The 16,149-nt window shown below is 41.1% G+C and overlaps 1 protein-coding gene across 7 annotated transcripts in view; it reads right to left on the bottom strand.

The window, feature by feature from the left end:
• Positions 1-16,149, bottom strand: part of shank1 (SH3 and multiple ankyrin repeat domains 1) — an 80,958-nt gene that overhangs the window by 15,112 nt on the left and 49,697 nt on the right. For all 7 annotated transcript variants that reach the window (XM_075453317.1, XM_075453319.1, XM_075453320.1 and 4 more), the window contains 4 exons: positions 15,409-15,522; positions 13,914-13,989; positions 524-606; positions 285-409 (listed from right to left, as the gene is read on the bottom strand). In XM_075453317.1, the coding sequence (XP_075309432.1) occupies positions 285-409; positions 524-606; positions 13,914-13,989; positions 15,409-15,522 (398 nt within the window). The remainder of the gene's footprint in view (positions 1-284; positions 410-523; positions 607-13,913; positions 13,990-15,408; positions 15,523-16,149) is intronic.

Here is a 16,149-nt window from a genome sequence, read left to right as displayed (position 1 = left end):
CGTCAGTAAAGCAGATGGTTTTGTAAACTACAAATGATTGCTTGTAGTTTATGGTTTCCAGACAATAATACTTTGATAGAACAAAGTGTTAGAAATAAGAGCAAACCTTATTGTTCTTGACCATTCTTCCATAGGTGACTGAAACAACTGTTGGTTAGTTTTAGTCTTGTCTGAAAACCTAACTTGCTAACAGACTATAATAAAGTTGAAACTTTTTTTTTTCCAAGACACTTTTGTTTTTTTCTTTGGGGAAAAACAAATTCCACACGAAAACGGGACAATACCTCTATGAGGAAATCCCCCATCCTGAGACCAGCTCTCCAAGCCACACCACCCTCGTCCACTGACTCCAAATACTGCAGGGCTGGGAAGGCCGGGGTGGGAGTAAACTCTTCGATGGGGGTCTGAGCTGGAGACACCGTGGAAATATGAGATGATATTAACACTGCATGTGACACAGGATGTGATGAAATCTAATTGCACTACAAGTGAGAAATAAAAGTGTACATTTCATGTTTCTTACCTTTGGCCCCTCTTAGCACAAATCCAAATCCCTCACTGTCTTTTTTCTGCAGAAGCACAGTCTTCTCCTTGATTATGTAGTCACTATCAGGGAGGAGACAGAGGTGTGGCAGAGAGTTAGACATAACTTAATAAAGTAGAGCGAGTAAGGAAGCTGTCAGTTCTCCACGCAGTGCGCCCGGCTTTGTGTCCCGACCTCTGGCCCTCTACTGTATGTCATCCTCCTCTCCAGCTTCTCGTGCCCCCCTTTGATTACATCAGTACATCAGTAAGGCTGTATGGTCCAACAGTAAAAAAAAAAAAAGCACCTCCTATGTCTTTTCTTAATTTAAAAAGGTTACAATTCATTTTGCACTATATTCACCATAAAAAAGCACTGATAATAACAAGCTCAAAAGACTTGTGGTTCAAAACTACCTCTAACGGATAGAATTACTTTTCGGGATGCACCATTAAACTGCAACATACCTTATCATTTCTACAGCACAATACTGAATCAAAACGTGGTTCTACTGCGCCTCACTTTCGTGTATGGTTTTGACAGTGCGCCCAGAGCCAGTTTCTAGCAGAACCCTCAGCATGAGATGCTATATACAGTATGATGGTGCTGCTTGTTGCCTCAGCAACAGCTAGAACTGGACACAAGGAAACTTGGGCAGGTCCACAGCAGAGCCAAGCAATGTAATGGTAAACTATTAGTCACTGACAGCAGAGAACAGGCGCTGCATGCTCACAGGTGGAACTCACAGTACACTTTCTCTTTCTGTGTTATGCCACAAACTGTTCGGGTTTGTAGATTTTTGTGGACTTTGGTTTGGTTTTGTCTTGGTTTTTCTGGGTTTTGTTTCTTTCCTGTTTGCTGTCTGGTCATGGGTTTTTATTACGTTTGATTCATGTCTATTCTTTTTTTGTGATTTTGTTCATCAGGTCGTTAGTCTAGTTTTCCTTTTATTCGTGTAGGTTCGTGTTCACTATCTGTTTATTAGTTCCACTCATTTCGCCTTGTTTCAATCATTTTCAGATCCTCCCTGTTGTCACATCATGTTTTTCTGTTCAGTCCTATTTCGTGGACTTTATCACAGTTATCACAGGTTTTTGTTATTTCTTTGGTTTTGTTTTTCACAAGTTTAGTTCTATGGTATTCTGGCTTGGCCACATTTTTTGTTAGGCTTTCTTTGATAAAACAAGTTAAGTTTTCCTTTTCCTCCAACCTGAACCATGTCTGCATTAGGGTCCTTCTCCTCTCCCCACCCTCTGCCCTGACACATTTAATAAATGCACATTTATTCATGTAGTGGTAAAGTCATTATTAGGTGCTTTACCCAAGTCATTCTATTTTCAGAGAAGACTTCCTGAAAATAGACAAAGCTCTGTCTGGCTTGGTTTTTGTTTAGTTTCAGAAGAGCATCATTTTGAGCATCTCAAATGAATGTGTAAGTAACTGTTTAAAGCTATTTAACAGTTAAGTCGAAGTTAAGCAAACATTAGAGTAGATTAAACTGGCACCAGGCCAGATCCTATGTCTGGGAACAATTTAATATAAACTGTATAAAAACGTGCTCCATCTTGTAGGTCTACCATGGTTATTTGACATTTGAGTGCATCTTTATTAGCAATACATCAGTCATTTGAGGAATCTAAACTTCTTCTAGACATCTTTTGAACTATTTTGCATCTTATATTTTAAATACTTGACTTCTTTGTAATTGACCATTTTTACATTGTTGCACAAATATTCAATTAAATGACACAATCTGAATGATCCCTTTGTCACTGTATAATACACTATTAATATAAAAATCCATCTGCGAGTCCATCAAGCAGGCTTGAGAAGGAATTTATTCAAAGATACATATTTGTGTTGCTTTCGACTCATATTAAGATGCTTTTTTTAAAGCTCAGACACATCACACTCATTACCTGGTGCTGAAACTTGGGTTTAAGGAATGGTTCCATCGCTATCACATATCAGGGATGCTTGTCTTGTTATGAATGGAAAAGCTATACAAACAGTCATTCAGTCGAGCGGTGAGTCAGATATATATATGTGTGTGTGTGTGTATATATATATATATATATATATATACATATGGTATCAGCTGTAACATACTGTAACCACATGCTGATAATCCCATTGCGCACCAAAATAGTCCCATCCCACTCCATCTGTTCATCCCTCTCTTTCTCTCTTTAATGGCTTTTCTTTTTTAAATGTTCCCCTCTTGATGGCTTCTCCACACCGCTCTCTTCACTGGCTTCTTCCGTCCCTGTGTGTCTTTCTGATCATACAGTAAGTTTCGTTTTTCTAATCACAGTTCCCCCTTGTGATCCTTTTCATTCACTCTATTAAGTGTGTGATTCTCTCCATAAGCTGTGAGAGCCTCTCTGTCTCAGTCACTTTGTTATTCTTGTACTCTTTTGTTCATTTCTGCTACGCAGCTCAGATCCTAAATGCTCTGAAGGACCAAGCGAACAAATGAACACACAGCACACTGTATGTACTCAGTAACTTACTCCACTGTTTTCCAAAAAAAGAGAATTGGCTGAATTTTTAGAGCCAATACTGGTAAGTGCAGATCCATATCACATTCCCTCTGTAGGTGTTCGCCTGCTGAGTTATAAGAATTACTTGATTTAATGAGCTGAACAACCATGAACCATGTTTGCACCAAACAAGCAAGGAAACTTAACCACTAACATCAAAAGGTTGCACTTTACCCTACTGATAGTGTTAGTTAGTTATAGGTGTTGAAAATAAAACCAGGGAAGTGTCTTTCAATTGAAAATGTATTATATCCATCAGTGGTGTAACTAATAGTCTCAGAAGTAATGACCTTGACTTTTTGGTATTTAAACAAAACGGTGCCCCAGCTCTGTTAATCCATAAGCATCATGTAACATTATGCATAATGATAGTAAAACAGTGAAAATGCAGCTTTTGCCTCACCTAACCTTTGAGCGTCACTGTTTACTCAATAGCCATCAATCAAAACCAACAGGGACTCTCACCAAGCAAAGTGCTCCATGGCTGGAACGAATCATTTAGGAAACAACTGTGAAATTTGTTCTGTGATGAGTTTGGAAGATATTGGATGTAGGAAGACCATGTTGCACTCATCCACTCACCCAAGTGTGCGTTTGTCTTAGCTGTAGTTGTCATATTATGGGGTTGTATTAGCAGTGTTTGTCTTCAGAGAGTAGGAATATACTATGTCAGAGTTAAGGGAATCTTTTTACAGTGTGTAAATTAGTAAGCCATCCATAAACAATTATTGTTAGCTGCCTGGTCATGTTGTTTTTTATACAGCTAAACAGAGCTGTCATTGTTTGTATAATGGGCTGGTTAAATGTGAGATACTACTTTATTTATTCATAAAACACATTACAGTTAATTCTCTTTAACACTTCCGTGTATGTCTGGAAACTGTTCTCACTTCAAGTCGACAGCCGTATTCCACAGTAGTTTTCACTCTCCGAGTGACTCTCATTTAGAGAGATCAAAAAGATTCAGGTCATCGAGTAAACTTTTGCGGACAACAATTTCAGATAATCCTGCCACTAACCTTGTACCGCCACTAAGCAGTGATACCGAAAAGCAACTGAAGTGTACAATGCAGGGCAGTGTACAGCGTGTCCCATACTGCATAAGTTGAAAGGCGAGGCGTTAAACAGGTCTAGCCAAGCAGTCTATAGGGGTGTCAAAAAGAAGCTGGAACTTGTCATGCATGTTGCATTGTTAAAACTCCCTCAGCATGCGCCGTTTCCTTTCTGTCGGCAGTACCCTTCTCTCTATCACTCACACGTACACACACGCTAGTAAACACACACACACATGCCACACATAAACTGGAAAATAAAACACATATCAACCAGCCATACCTTTTTGTTTTTGATGGACAGCAGCAAACACGCCATCTATCCATACACACACACACACAAACACACACTTTGGCATACATGCAGACAAACAAACACGCAATCAACCTGCACATCAGTGAGAGCAGCAAGCATCTCTTCTGCCAGCGCAGCATTGCTAGAGGACATTTGTTCAGAGTGCAAATCAAAGCAGGGGGAAAGAAAACGACACACTTTCACATGTTCATAGAGCGAAACACAGAACGACTGCACTGCTCATACACCGGGCTGTGCAGCAGCAGCTCTCGTCATCTTCACACGCATACATCATGCACGCACGCTGAATCAAACACATCTGTCGGCAAGCATGCTTTGCAACATCTGTCAAATCTATCTAATCGATCCCGCTCTGCCACCCATGATGTACACATGCATGCATCTGTCCCTCCACCACCTATTTCCCCCATCAACAGGAGGATGAGAGGGAGGAAGAGGAGGGAAGGGGGGTATAAAAAGCCATGGCAGGTACCTGTAAATGAACCAGACGCTCCTATTCACAGGGCCCAGCGATGGCCAGGAAGAAGAGAGGGAGAGGGAGAGGGAGAGATCCTCCTCGCTGCATGCCCCCATCGCCATTTCCTCCCCTCCCTCTCCTCCTCCTCCTTCTCCTGCTCCTTCTCCTTCTCGTCTTCCAGTGAGACAGCAGCGAGCGTGAGCCGCGAGAGAGGAGGAGAGGAGGAAGAGGAGGAGAGAGAGATGGAAGAAGGGAAAGGGAGAGGGCCGAGCTCTTCCAGCCCCTTCATACTTAAGACAGAGAGAAGGAGGAATGGGAGAGCGAGTGAGGGATTGAGATGGTTAGCTGTGACTGCGACACAGAGAGGAGAAGAGAGAGAGAAAATAGGAGGAGGAAGAGGGGGAGAAGAAGGGGAAGATGGTGGCTTAAAGAAGGAGGGAGAGAGTGAGAGGTGATTGAGTTTGTTCACATGGGGCTTCATGCACAAACGTACTATACAGTTCAGGCAAGCCAGCCGTCATGCAATCAATGCACACACATCTTCATCTTTCTCCCCCTGCCTGTATTCTGTCACTCTACTTTCTACAGCTTATATTTACACCAATCAGCCACAACACTGAAACCGTAAAACTGACAGGTAAGTGAGTAACAGTGCTCACTGTCTTACACTGCAGAGTACAGCCTGGAAAACCTGCATCCTGGCATTCACATGAATGTTGACACTTGTAACCTACATTTCTGCAGCAGTTAGCAGTTACTCCACCACAGTAGTAGCCTCCCTCAGCAGGACAGCAGCGGACCCATGAAAACTGCTTGGTTATGCGCTCAAAGAACATGACAAAGAGTCTGAGGCGCTCACTCCACTTCCACACTCTCCAAACTCTAATCTGATGGAGTCTGATGGAATCTATGGGGAGCAAGCCCGGTCCACAAAGACCCCTCCTCACAGTGCTCAAAGGATTTATTTCTAAGATAATGGAACCAGACAGTCACGGACATTCTTGGATGTTCTTCATTCACCCCCTGACTGGTTAGAACTCATTTGGCAGCATGTTGAAGATACACTCAATATCAGGCGGGTGGTCATAATGTTATGGCCAGTTGGTGTATGGATTAACTCCACTTTTTCAGTGCTATCGTGATTTCCCATTATTGACGATAGATGTCTGCTGTACAGTAATTCATATGGCGACACCGGGGGTTTTCAAGACACTGAAAAGACATATGATTTAAGCCCTTTTACTACTGAACAATAGCGTGGGAATTCCCATGCTGCTTTCCGCGCAATTTCATTCACACTGCAAAGGCAGCCTGGAAACCACCAGTTAGGTAACCAATCACAGAACGGGGGGGGGGGCAGCAAGACGATGACGACGTCTATGCGCGACACCGAAGCTTGTAGAGTGTTAATCCAACATGGCAGCGGACACAACATTACCGTTCGATGCAGCCTTAGAAAGTGTTTTAAGTAGCTTAGAACGCAAGTTTACTTTTAAAAAAGAGCCATCGTCTTCTCATACACAGTAAAGTGTCTTCTTCTTCCTCGTCAAATTTCTGTCGCTCTACATACGTCATCTGGTATAAGTGATACAATTGGCTATGAATCGCGCGCAAAGCAGCATGGGAAGAACCTGACGTCATTTGATAGACATTCGTAGCGCCCAATAAACAGCTCTAGGCATTCGTAAACCACGCCTCAAATACGAGAAAATGCACACCTAGTTCCCAGACCACCATCTCATTGAGATGTGGACGCGTCAGCCAGGCTAACTGAATAAAGCAACTGCTCAAACTTCTGAGTTGGATGGATGGCTGGATGGATGGATGGATGGATGGATGGATGGATGGATGGATGGATGGATGGATGGATGGATGGATGGAACAATGGATGATGGATGGATGGATGGATGGATGGATGGATTGAAGGAACGATGGATGGATGGATGGATGGATGGATGGATGGATGGATGGATGGATGGATGGATGGATGGATGGAGGGATTGAAGGATGGAAGGATGGATTGTAAATAAAATATATTATTATTATTATTATTATAAGGAACGATGGATGGATGGATGGATGGATGGAAGGAAGGATGGATGGAAGGAAGGATGGATGGAAGGAAGGACGATAGGTTCAAATGAGCTTTTCAGCTTGAGTCTGCAGTAGTTAAAGTGTACTTTGGCAGTTATACATCATCCAATAACTCTTGTATCAATCAAAGTTAGAAAATGTATATGAGTGAAAAATTAAAACAAAAATTGAAAAATCTAATAGTCAGGAATCAATTTGTCGTAAAAAGGGTATCAAAGAGGAAATATGCTTTTTGGGTGCATGTACTGTAAAAGGTCTGCAAAGCAGTCAACCCAAAGTCCACCTCAGAGGGAGCTATTCCCTCTAAAAGAATAAACCACGCCACACCAGCAGTCTAACCTTTTTAGCCCTTATTTCATGACTTCATGTAACATATCTGTAAATCGCTTGCCCAGAGCCTATTTGGCATGCTTCAAACACGAAATTTGCAGCTGCCTCTCACCCTGCCATTTTTCACCAATCAGTGAGTGCAGACAGGGCATTAAAGACAACCCATATCCCCTGCAACCTACGACTGGGGGAAGACAGGGTAAGAGAGGAAGGAAGAGGAGGGCAGCAGGGCTGTAAAAAGCCATGTCAGGCATCACAGAAAAAGACAATAAAAAAATGCCAACCTGTTCTAGTAGACCCCGAAAAATAAAATCAAAGAGCGTATCAGCATATGGGCTCTTAAATGTCAATGATAAATCCTGCCAAATGAAAATAATTATCATTTGTCAGAACTACTTGGTGTCAGGCAGACTACAAGTATTGTCTTTCAGTGTGAAGCCATGAAGCCTTGAAGCGTTGAAAACATCTACTTTAAGCCAAAACAAGATAAAAAGTTGAATGACTTATTGCACAATCACCTCCCCCACCTCATAGTGGAGACTGTGTTGCTTGATAATTGCACAGTATTTGCTTATGGTGTCAAATAATGCAGTCAGTTGTGACACAGCAACACGTTTCTCAGAGACACTGCCAGCTTCAACAAAACAGCAACACTCGACACCCTGAAAATAAGAACAGGTGAAGATCTAAGCGGAGGATCTTTGAGCTATTATTGACCCCATGCGCCTTTAAATCATGCCTAACATTATCTAAGCCATTTTTTTCCTCTCATCTTTCCAGCCTCTAACATGTGACACACAGACACATTGACGCATGCTCCATCCTCTCGTTTGCTGTAAACAAAGCATGAATGAGAGGGTAGAGCAATGGAGAGGGGGGGTGCAGACAGGATGAGAAGAGAGGACAGAGAAACAGCTGGCAGATGAGTGGCAGAAGGGGGAGGAGGACAGAGAGAGGGACAGAGAGAGAGAGAGAGAGAGAGAGAGAGAGAGAGAGAGAGAGAGAGAGCGACAAATTCTCTCAAAAAGGCACTCACATCATCTCTCAGTCAAAGCCTCCTTCAACGTATGTCGAAATTGTTCTCCGTCGACTGGCCCTCCCTCCCTCTTCCTTGCCTTTCTACACTCACTTTCTCTTTCTGTCATCCTCTCAAATCCCTCCTGCCTTCGAGAACGATCACAGCTCTTGTTCTCCCTCTTCTCTTATCTGTGCCTTTTTGTTTTCCTCCCTGCATGTCAGGCTACACCACTGTGATTGTGTGTGTACAGTATGTGTGTGCATGCTTGTGCGATGGCAGAGAGAGCTGAGCTGGGTGGAGCAAATGTTGACAGAAGGTCCACACGATCATGTGTTTATGTTTATCTGCGCCTTCGCCAAATGTGTCCTTCCTTTATGTGCATCGTTCAACAACCGAACCATAGACAAACCTGAACTTGCACTCAGATTAATGTGAGTTTCGTTTCTTGGAAATTTAAAACAAAAGTCAAGTTTAAAGTGGAACAAGTTGGGGAGACATGAAAGTTCAAATGGCTATGTTGTTAATAAATGCACAAGTGAAAGATGAATTAATATTTTTGATACACGATTGTACTTGGTGGTCCTGGGTTGGAGTGGTCTGTTGTTGGCTGGCAGAGGAGCAGCAGCACATCAGATCGTGTACAATTGCTCTGTGGCAATGACATCGATTGTGTATGTGTTTAATCTCTATTTGTAAGTATTTTTCAAACAAATGCTGCAGAAATACTCCATGAAATGTAGATATATTCCTCCAAAGAAGAGTACTTTACAGCTAAAGAGATAATGTACATTTAATTAGTATCAATAGTATAATCGCTCTGGCGATATTTGCTTTCCAGGAGACCAGCAATACATAATCTACCTGGAACTTCTTCATCACGGGTTAACACAAAGTTTTGCATTATTGAGAAATAATTGAGATTTTATACCCTTCATTAACAAGTTGGCACACTTTCCTGAGGTCTTTTTAAAACGTACGGGACATGCTTTGGTCAAAGTATCCCTTAGTTTAAGCACAACAGTGGTCTTCTCATCCCTATTGAAACAACACCCCAACGAGGCTGTTTTTAGGGGTGGGGAGAGGGCGAGTGAGCAGCCATTCACTCCACCTCTTTCTCGGCCCCCGTCTTTCCAGGGTCGTGCCTCTCTTAAGACAGACAGCTTCTCCTGATCATGCTTCAAACAGAACAGTGCAATCTTATCAGTTTCAACCGAAGTCAGACTCAGAACAAGAAGGAGCTCCTGAACAAGTTTGACCATTATGGCTTTAACGAGACATTGGTGAACGGTTAGTTTTTGCATGTACGTGTGTTGGCTAAGGACACACAGTCATGCTAGTTGTCATACAAGTGACAAGAATTGATATAATATTGTGCGTTTCAGTATGTTGCTTGTACACAAAACCTGGGCATCTTGTATGCAATTTAATGCAACAGAAACACAAGGATTGTATTGTATATTCCTCCAGTCACACTAATAACATCCAAGCTTTCTGTATATATGGTTATAGCTATTTTATTGATCCCACAAGGGAAACTGTTTAGCACTCTAGGCTGTAAGATATCGGTACTAGCAAGCAATGCTTTCTCATCAACTGTAATAAACCAAGCAGACGTACACATAACCTAATTTATTATAGCATTTTGTATATATTTCCACAAAAAGTTGGAACTGATCCCTGTTTAAGGCACAATTTCAAAGTGATTTCAGCATTGAACTGGCCCAGTTTGGTAAAATAGTCCACACTGGCACATACAGTCTTTTGCTAACTATTGCTGGAACATTACAATCAAATTTAATCCACTTGGCTTTTATCCCCCGAGGCTAGACATTGATGTAAGATGTATGTTGCTCAGTACAGCTGACAACAGGGTATTTCTGTGCAAAGCTGGATTCATCATTCTAACGGGTTTAATGCATGCAAGAAAATGAGGTCGAGGCCAAGCAGAGGAGGCAGGATGGACTTAACAAATTACATCATTTTACACTGAAAATCTGAAAGGGTCAGAAAATGAAATATATTCAAATGTAGAGAGCACAAAACAAAGTACAGAGTTTTTCATTTGGTAGTGACTTTAGACACCTAAATATGAGCTCTCAAAAACAGAAAAAGTGATTTTTGTACAATATTTTCCCTATAAATCTCCACACCAGTGATTTTTTTTAAATGGATGTGGGAAGGCCAAACAGCTTTGTGCACTGTAAGAGAACACAAGCAAAAATACAACAAAATATGCATCACTTAGAAAACACACAAAGAACAAGCACATTTACAAATCTAATGACACTCTGCAACATAATAACAGGCCGCAAATAAGAAAGCAAACAGAGGAAAACAGCAAGTCTCCTAAGACAAATGAACAAGAACACAAGAGTCACTAATAATTTGATTTGTTTGGTAATGTCTCCTGAAATATGAGTCACAGATATGTTTTGAAGTTTGATAGCATCCAAATATTCTACATTTCTCTTTTTAAATAGTTTTTTTTTTGGACACTTGTGGCTTTTATTCGACAGTGGATAGACAGGAAAGGGAGAGTGGGGGAAGACGTGCAGCGATGGGCCCAAAGCTGGGACTCTTAGGTGGTTCAGCTGCATCGAGGAACTACAGTCTCTGTATATGGGACACCTGCTCAACCAGTTGAGCTATACACCACCACAGATTTCTCATTTTACGGCCGACTGCGTGATCTTAATTGGGCCACAAAAGAACGTTATGCCACGGTAAGACCCAATGCAGGAAACAGAGCACATATGTTCATAATATGAGGCATTTATTCTAAAGAGATTAAAATATCAACCCAGCAATCACTCATTATAATCAGCCTCAGACATCCCTGCCAACAGAATGAAACCAGCTTTTAAGTGAGACTTTAAAACTGGAAAAACAATTATTTAATTCCTCTTTCAAATAATAAATTAAATTAATAGGCGATGGAACACCCTATTGCTTTTTTTAATATATTCAGAACTTTTGATCTTACTGATCCATTCATGGTCTGGTATGACCAACAGTTTAAAGGTGGCTGATAAAATGACGTTTGACCACTGGTGCTATTCCTTACACTCACTTTAAAGAACACCATAAGCAACACATCAAATTGTGAGAAAATATAATTGCTTAAAACTGCCTTTCTTCTACTGGCCACCTTGGTCCCCACTTTCTATGGTGTTGAAATGCCTAGCTATGGCAGAAATAAACACGTTTGCAGCCTGACATGGGCGTTGTATGTTGGGATATGTTATTATATAACTCACCCATTTAAACCATATACATGATTAAAGATATGAACGATTAAAGGGGAGCAAATTATTCTAGTTTTAACAAGATGTAAACCACCTATTTCTATGTCATATTTCATCAGAAGGGATCAAAATTATATTTAAAAAATCAGTGTCTGGTGTCAAACTAATTCAATATATTCAGATTATGTTTAATGATTTCATGTGTATAGAGTATAGAATTAGTATAGAATTTTTTAACTGTTCTCCTAAACCTTGATGCTGTTTTAGAGGCTTCTCCCACTCTAAGAAACACTTTGGAAGAGGAACATATTGTATCATTATCAACATATTCTACAAAATCATTACAGTGTCAATAAATCAGCCATGTTACTTTGGGAAAAAATGTCTGACGGCTGTTTTATCAGTAAATATCAGTATCCAACTACTTTTTAACCTGCTGAATACTTTCCAACCGTTTTCTGTTGCATGCTTATTTATGTCTATCTCTTCCATTCGCAAACACAGGCTGCCTTTATTTTTCCAAACCTCCTCTTCTTCTTGAGTGCCCTTCACTGTCTGACCTCCAGATGGAGACACCACAGGGAAGTGATGGTGACAGAAAGAAAATTAAAAAGTACAGGGGGTTCACAGTACAGTGATGAATAGAACGCGAGGGAGGGATGCAGAGATGGTTGAGAGATCTGACCAATTATAGAGGGACGAAAGGAGCAATAGGTGCGATATTACATGTAGTGATAAAGGCTGTGAAAGTGGGTCCATGTGAGGGCGGCTCTGAGTCAGCTGTGCCCACCTGCCTGGCCAAACAAACAGTCTCAGGCTCCATCTATACAGCAACATAGCTTTAATCATCAATCATGTGTGCGCTGCCATGTGAGTGAAAATATGTGTGTGAGTTGGTTAAGTGGGCCACTTGTATGAAACACAAGGCATCTAAAAAAAAGAGACTATATTAGTCTGAGTCCTTTAGGAGAAGTCCCACAACTAAAGTCAGCCGAGGGCTTGTGTGTTAATAGGGAAAAAAAAGGACTGTATTTGTATATTGGTAAGAAGCCAAAACATACTTCTACACATGTGGCCATGGAACTTAGTCTCCATAAAATCCAAAAACAATCAGGTAATCAGTACAGGCACAATGAAGGGAAGTCAAATAAACTTCATCCCATTTATCACCGATTATAAGCCTGTTAAAAATCAGTTGTCCTTTAAGAATAAATAGCTGTGTGAGACTGGATGCTGATTAAGTTGCAGTGGGTGGATGACTAGCTGTAAAAACCCAAAAAAAGACCCAATGATCTCAGCTGATATTCAGGGATTATTCGTGGCTGGTCCCAGGGCACAGCAGTATATGCATTGCCTTAGACTGCCTGGTCATTGAGGGCAGTAATGATCATCTGATGGTTTTCTAACACTGCTCGACACAAAGACACTTTATCATCAGTTACCTGAAAGAATCAACTTAGCTCACCCTTAAAAATACAACTGAGCAAAATGGTTCTATACCTTGGAGCCCAAAATAAAATCTATGACAAAAGGAATTTATTCTAAGATCCAAAACGACATAAATGCGCCTGTCAGCTCATTTTAAATTCAATGGGCCAGCTTGTCAAAACAAGGTTGAGAATGATTCCACGATAAAAGCAGGCAGATCAGCCTCTAAACTAAAGGTAGTGATCCCTCACTCTTCGTCATCGTGCTGTATGAATCACTCACAGCACATCACTTCACACAAATCAAAGTATCACTGGAACCAATGAATCATCATATCTGGTTAGATTTATACAGTATGTTACCATACAAACAAATCCCCTGCCAGCATATGCTGTATACTAACAATGAAGCACTGGGGTCAAAATGAAAACACTGTCTGTTTGGCTTCTATCTCCAGCAGGGAGGATGTACGAGTCACATCATCCTCTTTAGCAAAGTACATAAACCCTGATCTCATGAGAAGAACTGTTCAGCAACCCGATAGTCTGAACTCGTGGTAGCCATACTAAAATGGGCAAGAACAGTAAGCAGAATGAGATACATTATTCTGGTCCTCATATTACACTGAACATGTAGATTAAGTATCTAAATGCCACTTTGTCAGTGCCAAGTCCCCAAAAGTGCTTTTGTGTACAGCTCAATTACTCCTCTGGTATGTAAAGTACCACTGCCCTGTGGGCTTCTTCTTGTGAGCAGTCATTTGGTACCAGTGGTAGGGTTCACTCATGAGTCTGCTGCAATAAGAATGTGCACACACAACTGGATCTGCATGACATTTGCTCAGTGCACTGTTCAGTGACTGCTGACCTCACAGGTAAGTGGGGGATATTCAATTAGCTGCTCTTACCTGGGCGCATCAAAGCTGTCATAGGATCCCACAGTGTAATGGCGAAACAACCTTTTGGCTCGTTCTCCACGACTCTCTGAAAATCAAAAACACAGGTCAAACGTCAGCCTGCTCCCACAATCACCATTTAAATCCATTAATGCAATTACTGCCACCATAAGACTATCTCAACTCTACAAGTGACTCTTTTCCCTGGTCATCTGCAACTAAACGCTAATGCATATAATGGATAGCAGTTCTGGTCACGTTTTTTTGTCCATCCCCGGCTGCATAATGCTCATATGATCTGCCAGACAGAAATGATCACAACAAACAGAAAAAAGCCTGTTTCATCCCCCAGGTGACAAAGTCCTTTCCTTTATTGTTTTCTCCTTTGTCCACCTTGCACTAGCATAGAGCTACAGAGCTGCAGGCGCTCATTTTCATCAGGTCACCTTGTTATTCTGAAATGTCAAAAATCCTGTAAAAAAAAAAAAAATCAGGTCTTTTGTAATAACATGTCCATTGGTGCAAAACATATTCACAGTATCAGCGAACCGACACTGCTTTGACATAGAATTAAATAAATCACTTCAGTTACTTCCTCCAATATTCATAAATACCTCTCTCAGTCAATGTACAACACCGGCAGCACTCCATACGGCTACTTTTACAGACTCTGTTCTTATCAGCTAAGTTTCAGATTAGAACCAACTGAAATTACATAAATGCACTGCAGGTTGAAATATGCTGCATTTTGACTCAAATAACCCAAACAATTATGACTAGTTAAACTTCGGCTAATTTATTTTCTGCTGCTTTCATACCATCAAAACAACGAGGTCTCATTTGCTTTGAAATGTACATTCAGGCTCATAAATGTAGATGTAATTACAGTTAAAGTATATTTACTCACAGTCGTGGTGTTTACACAACTGTGACTCGCAGTATACAAAGGGCACCATGGATTGGTATTACTTGGGGGTACAACAAACTTTGTTTTTTCAGATTACAATGCCATTTAAGTCTGAAACAGTATGCAGCGTGATGAGCTCTGAGAGTTTTAGCATGAAGGGGCCCTGTCTTTTTTTAAATGTAATATCAAATTAATTAGACCCAAAGTGGAGGATACAGGCGCATTAGACATTGCTTATAGAAGTTTTTTTCCAGCTCTCTGAACAGTCACAGCACTCGTGGTGTTGTTGACAGCATTTGTAATTGTTATTGCAGCTTGAGTCACTTTTGGCTGAATTCTGAAGTGTTTTTGCAGCTGGTGTATTCAGGTGCGTATTTGACGGGACACTGTGGACAATGGTGTTGACACAAATGTTAAAAACTGTTATATAACCAGCAAAACAATAGAATACTATTAGTTGAGGACCTAATGCTTATCATGCTAAATCTATGTAAGCCCTCTATGAAATGAGAACTCAAGGGAGCATCAACTACTAAAAGGCTTGTTTTTCAGGATGAGCCTGCTGTGTGTGTGTGTGTGAAAAAGACAGGTAGTGATCACCTGATCGGTTGTCTTGGCTTCGAAGCATCACTTCCTCCACACAGTCAGAGGGGAACCAACCTGTGCGACCTCTGACTGTCCCCTCCCAGTAACCGCCTTCGCCAACACTCAACACTACAAGATAGGAGAAGGGAACAAAAGCACGTCAAGAAACGGAAACACAAACTGCACAAACACACTCACACATAGACACCAAAGAGAAATGAACCCAAGCAAAAAGACAACATTATAGAGACAGAAAAGAAATAATGTAGACACACGCACAAACATGCAAACCTCCTACATACTCACCAAGACATACATACCTGGCGACACCTTAGACTCACTCACAAACACACACATATTCATACCTGCAGACATTAAATACAAACATAAATGGAGACCTTACACTCATGTTAGGACACGACCATTTTACAAACATGTGATGACTGTTGGATCTGCGTCTGAGTCTGACTTCACTGACATTTTGTACATTTATTTCTGGTCCCTTGAGAATGAATCCTACAACTTGTGGTAAATATCAGATTACTCTCTAATGGCTTTAAACTCTTTGACCTGTTAAAGTCACTGCTTCCTCACAGGGTGATGAATAGCTAAACCGTTAGCCTCCAGAAGCCCATTCATCTGCAGTTTTGTTGGTAATGCTCAACACCTCCAAACTTAAATGAATATCCAAGTGCTGCCATTGTAGTACCCCTTCTGCTGCCTTGCACAGATTCTTAGCCACTTTAGCTCAATTAT

This window comes from Odontesthes bonariensis, chromosome 21, assembly GCF_027942865.1.
Source record: "Odontesthes bonariensis isolate fOdoBon6 chromosome 21, fOdoBon6.hap1, whole genome shotgun sequence".
NCBI lineage: Eukaryota > Metazoa > Chordata > Actinopteri > Atheriniformes > Atherinopsidae > Odontesthes > Odontesthes bonariensis.
The sequence above is the reverse complement of the archived record's forward strand: the minus strand, read 5'-3'. Positions and strand labels throughout refer to the sequence as shown.